At 36.0% G+C, this 5900-nt stretch overlaps 1 protein-coding gene across 1 annotated transcript in view; it reads left to right on the top strand.

Annotated features, from left to right (window-relative positions):
* Positions 1 to 5198, top strand: part of LOC109823589 (protein LIKE COV 1-like) — a 12179-nt gene extending 6981 nt beyond the window's left edge. The window contains exons 2-7 of the mRNA XM_020389870.1: positions 674 to 726; positions 1850 to 1959; positions 2875 to 3042; positions 3111 to 3208; positions 4037 to 4163; positions 4652 to 5198. Of these exons, the coding sequence (XP_020245459.1) occupies positions 674 to 726; positions 1850 to 1959; positions 2875 to 3042; positions 3111 to 3208; positions 4037 to 4163; positions 4652 to 4749 (654 nt within the window). The 3' untranslated portion in view covers positions 4750 to 5198. The remainder of the gene's footprint in view (positions 1 to 673; positions 727 to 1849; positions 1960 to 2874; positions 3043 to 3110; positions 3209 to 4036; positions 4164 to 4651) is intronic.

The raw sequence follows: 5900 nt of genomic DNA, 5'->3' as shown, positions 1-5900 counted from the left end.
CATCTGTCTATCATCGCATCTGTCTGTCACATAATGTCAAAGATTAGACTTGTTACTGATAAACTTTAACATCGGTTGATCCTCCTCCATCATATCATCTCACACAACCTGAGACAGAGCTTGATTCACACACTTTGGTAACAAAGGACAGGTGCAATTTACCCATAGCTCTGGACTGGATGCTATTTTAACTATCTTCCATCCACGAGCATTATGTTTCATAACCCGATCCACTTGCTTGAAAACGAAATGACGACACATGTATCATGTGTGTTGCTATGGGACTAAATGACACAAAATCTATAACTTGGTTTGAAACGACATATCACCAGAATGGTATCATTTGGACATCTTTCCTCTAGAAAAAGAGCTTGTATCAGTTGATTAGCCCTGACTAAAATTTTGGATCTTTGTTTGGGAATTGATAAATTGGGATACTGTATCCATTCTTTGATAGATTTTACTATAAGTTACGTCTGTGGTTTTTTAAACAATGATTTAGATGTTCCAATATGATACGATTCACATTGGCGCACTGAAAGCATTGCCTTCTTTTCTAAAAGAATTTTGTTACATATGTAGTCCTTCGTTTTTAGTTCCTCTTAGGTTCTCAATGCAATTATGTTGAATATTTTGTTATAGTTTTGCTAATTATTATTTTTTTCCAATCTAGGCATTTTATAAAGTTATCCGCAGTTGGGCCTCAAAGAAATTCATGACTGGATGGTGAGTTTGTTTTGCCTATTATCTTATTGATGACTTTCATAATTGACTATATAGTTGAAGTATTTTCCTTTATTTGTTACCGAGTCTTTTCCTCAATATTGTTTAGCAACCTTATAGAAAAATCTATTTAAGAAGCTTAATAAGCAGGTTCATTCCTTTCTAGTTCAATTCATTGCCTGATTCAGTCAATCAATCTTTTAATTTTGTAAAATTGTATTGACATGCCCCCACGCACACATAACAGAGGCCAGATATAGAGACACCAATCAGTAATTCAGATATACATGATCCCTACCTGTAAAGAGAAAATGATTTCTGTTGTATGTGGGTCGGAGGCACGCTGCTCCAATTTGAGGTAAGTACTTCGAATGGCCAAGAGAGGCGGCTCGGTAGGGAAGGAATGGTCATGGGAGAACATTCCTCCCTCCAACTTGTCTCCTCCCTGTTACATGCAAATGCCTTGCCAACTCTTTTCAAGTGCCCTGATTAATGGGAAAGTTTGTAATTTCTTGTGATTATTTATTTATAGTTCGTTCATTTGACAGGCAGTTACATTAAGTCATAAGCAACATGCATAGCAGATTGTTCTAAATTTCTAATATTATGCCTCACCTCAACTTCCTACAGTACAACAATTAAAAAAAGTAATTTCTTATATTTTTAGTTGACTGCGCGTAATCAAGTTAGGCAGATCAGATACTGGCAACCGGACTACTATGTGCATCAAGTATACTCGAGGTCCTTGATCCATTAAATAAAGGACATGTATAGATTTGGCATATGCACCTTGACCTGGAATCCCACATCCTATTGGAAGTTAAAGGGGTGTAGGACCAAGTTGGTTGATTAATAAGGAAAAAATATTGTTGAATTATTCAGCACTAATTTACTGCAGTGGATATGAAATCCATACGTAAAATCTATTGAGACTTATTTCTATATTCTAGGGAATATTTTTATGGAATTACTCAGTTCTATGTTCTTTTGAACAATTTTATGTCGGAACTTATCCAAATGAACTGTGAATTCCAAGTCCTTCTAATTCCATGTTCTTCAGTTATTTAACTGATGCCAGTTCAATGGTCAAGCAACTTATGCACTCATGTTTTATTTCATTCTGCAGTGTTATCCTGTTTCCGATTGCGATTACCTTTTACATCACCTGGTGGTTCATCCATTTCGTGGATGGATTCTTCTCCCCAATATATGCTCAACTTGGAATCAACATCTTTGGTAGGTATTTCTCGATTTTTTCCCTTTTCCTGGGAATACTTCTTATTTTGGTTCTAAGGAAATAAATGTATAGCTTATGCCATCAACCTTACCACTTTATTGTTCCAAAATATTTCTAGCTAATTCATGTTTTCCATCAGACAGCTTACAATTACTTTACAAACTCTAGCTTTGAGATGAACTCCCAAATATATTTCTTCTGAATGCCCAACCAATTTATCGATTTCCTTATATTTGGAGCTTCAAATCCATGCTCTGACAGTGTATGTTTAGTGAGTATTTATTAATGTTGTAGAAATAAGAATGTTCTATTGGTAGTCAAGTTTTTTCCTAGTGAAACCTGATAGCAAGAATTGAGATACCATTTTGTCTTTAGTCATTTCATTTGTGTTTTATTGATTTTCTAAATCACAACAGTATTATGCTAAGATATAATTGATTATTGTTAACCTTAAACAACTGGAAGGAGGACTAGAGGTAGTACTAAGCGAGCTTGCTTTTAAGAAGGATATGATAATGACCAGCTTAATGGAAGAGATAGACTCGATGGAACTGAGTTAAAGAGTAGGTTTCATGTAGCCAGCCCAACTAGGTTTTATTGTTGTTGTTGTTGTTAAGCTTAAACAGTTTTTTACTTGCATAGAGAGTTGGGCACCCATCTCTTAGAAATGGTGCGAATGTTTCTCTTATTTTACTTTTTTTGCTCGCAGCTTTATCTTCTTGATATTTGTTTCTTTTGTCATGTCTCTTTTACTTCATTTTGATTTGATTTCGGCAGTTCAAAACATAGCGTACCATGCAAAGAGATAATGCACACTGATTTCATACTTCTGTTTCGTTTTCGACTTTAATGTTTACCTACTTGGCCTCTTCTCGTTCTCAACTTTAATGTTTACCAAAATTTATTTTCTCCAGGACTTGGTTTCATAACTTCCATACTGTTCATTTTCTTGGTTGGTGTGTTCATGTCATCATGGCTTGGGGCATCCGTCCTTAGCCTTGGCGAGTGGTTTATCAAGCGGATGCCATTTGTTCGCCATATATACAATGCATCTAAACAGATTAGCTCAGCCATATCACCTGGTAATTTCCTCCTCTTGATCTTAAGAATGTACACTTATATTATATATTAGTGACATCCCCCATTCCAGATCAAAATACACAAGCCTTCAAGGAAGTAGCCATTATAAGGCACCCCAGAATTGGTGAATATGCATTTGGATTCATTACATCTTCTGTTGTTCTTCAGGTTTGTAGTCAAGATCCATGATCCTTGTTATATTATGTGCGTTTCAAACAAGCCTCTTTTATTGAAATATTTATTTTTGTATAAGTTTTGTGAACTTGAAGGCGAGCCATCCAATAGGTGACACACACATATATACATAAAAACACACACACACTCACAAGAAAACACATAATATGGCGATTGATCCTTAGAACTGGTCTACATATGATTTATGAGTACTCAATGGTGGGCCATCCATTGGGTGATCTACCGATGTGCACATTAAGCTGGTAAGGGTTAGAGATCAAGTGGCTTAAAATATTTTCAACCTCTTTCAAAAGGGGGTTCAAAGTAAATTTTAGTTAGTTCGTGAATCACGGGCACAAGGTTGTTGTTTATACTTATTTTGTTTATGACGATACCAACAGTATGAACATATTCTGATGAATCTGATGCACGAATCTGGTATATCCTCCACTGTTATCTAACACGCTTTGCGAGGATTCTTGGTTCCTTTGAAGAAATCATGCGTGAGGTGCAGATCATAACATAGTATACAGAATAACCTCTTGAACTGAATGAGTTATGTTGATTAGTTAGACAAGGTAGGTAAACAATTTGTTTGCTCTGGTCACAGTGGCTTACATGTGCTTGTATAACTTTCAAGGAAGTGTTCCTTTCTACTAGAAATGCATCTGTGTTTCTCATATTTTTTCAGTCTTTCTGAAGGTGCATCATAATTTTTTTCTCTGATGCATTTCTTTCCTGTGCTTATGTGCTAGTTATATACACGCATCTTCAATTTTTTACTGAATTTTATTTTACATTCTTTTCCTTTTGTATTAACAGAGTTATTCTGGGGAAGAGGAGCTCTTCTGTGTCTATGTGCCAACAAACCATCTTTACATTGGTGATGTATTCCTAATCAACTCTGAGGATGTGATTAGACCGAACTTATCTGTCCGTGAAGGAATTGGTATGATGCCGCTATCTGCATGATACTATCTTCATGGAGGCATACAACATACTTAAAATCCACTCGTTCTGCATGCCTATACCCATAATCGAAAGGGTTAATTGCAGATACACCCCCAGCGTGAAGCCAGTTAATCCCTCATAAATTATTTTATTAGCACTTACTCCCCTTAAAATCAAACAGTCAGTTTTGTACCGCCAATTTAGAGGGCAATTTAGTCCAACTGAAGGCAAAAGGTAACTTATCATCTCATGTTTTCGACGTGATACTCAACCTAGTGGGAGAAATAATGCCGTTGTTTGAGGTGTAAGCGCTAATAAAATAGTTTAGACGGGAAGAGTAGTTGTACATCCATAGTTCATGGGGTACATCTGCAACTAATCCTAATAGGTATTATGCCTTATGAATTTCTTGGACAAAAGATAGTATTTCATCTTACGCATATTTTCATCGGGTTGGTGAAATTGTCTAATACTTGTTTTGAACAGAAATTGTTGTCTCCGGTGGGATGTCAATGCCTCAAATCCTCTCAACGCTTGATTCTCATACGATACAAGTGGATAGAACTAGATCTAACCGGACTTGAGGCAGAGGCGACGAAGTTTCTTCTATTAAGCTTTAATGAGTTATAGCATGGAGACCACACCGTTTACTTCTCTTTGTTTCCGGTTTTAATGTAAGTTTGAATTCTACAGCTTGCCTTCTGTATATCGATGGCACAGTAATATTCTTCCTTGCATTAGGTTTGTAAAGTATTAGTGAATTCCTTGCTATGTGCTTTCAGTTTGGTCTGTAACTTTAGAAACTCAGGTTCCAGAGTTTTATTTTTACACGGTTTGTAAGGAATTTGGGTAGGATTGCTGATTAAGATTTAAGTTCAAGAGGGGGGGAAAGGACTTTAGCTGCTAATTCGAGTTTGCTGCACTTTCATTATCAAGGTCATGGTCTGTGGGTCTCCCAATTTTCGTCTGCTGGTCGTTTGTGGTTAAAGCGTCATTTTCATAACATCTATAATATTGGCTGTATGAATAGATATTTATGCCTTAAATATTTATTATTATTAGATTAAGATTATGTCAGTGCTAACTGGTGGACACCAGCCTTTGTTGATCAAGCGATGTTTTTTTTAATATAACTTTTCCCCTTTCCCTTTTTTTTTAAAGATTTTGATAACAAATGAAATTATTTAAAAATCCTTTCGTGTTATCAAAATATGGGTACCGGGAGATTGATCCGAGTATCATCTACCATTTGACCTCCTATTTCATGTGGCCTTCGGAAGGGAAAAAATACCCTGCAGAAGAAGTCTATAGGAAATCGTATTGTGAGAAACTAGCTTATACAATGATAGTGATTGTGGTTAGACAACAGTTTGATCGCGATGATGTAATATTTCAAATTCACTTATGCAATAGTGTTGATTACGACGATACAATACTTTGATTGGACTCTTTAACATCTTATTCTAGTTGTATAGATTTAGAGGGAAACGCTCGTCACTCCCTCTCTCTCCTCTGTTTATATGAATTTTCTATACTAGTTGGTGATTGGAGTCACCAAAACCTCTCTATCCTTCTTAAGTTCCATGTACGTTATTTTCACAATTAGCTTCATTTTTTGTTCGCCAGAAGTCCTCTTAACTCAAGCTTAATTCTATCTCAATGGTTGATAGTGAAGGAAATCGTGCTATGTCTACATGCATAATACACAGCGGAAGACATGTATGTACAAAAATAC

Source organism: Asparagus officinalis, chromosome 1 (genome assembly GCF_001876935.1).
Source record: "Asparagus officinalis chromosome 1, Aspof.V1, whole genome shotgun sequence".
Lineage (NCBI taxonomy): Eukaryota > Viridiplantae > Streptophyta > Magnoliopsida > Asparagales > Asparagaceae > Asparagus > Asparagus officinalis.
The sequence above is the reverse complement of the archived record's forward strand: the minus strand, read 5'-3'. Positions and strand labels throughout refer to the sequence as shown.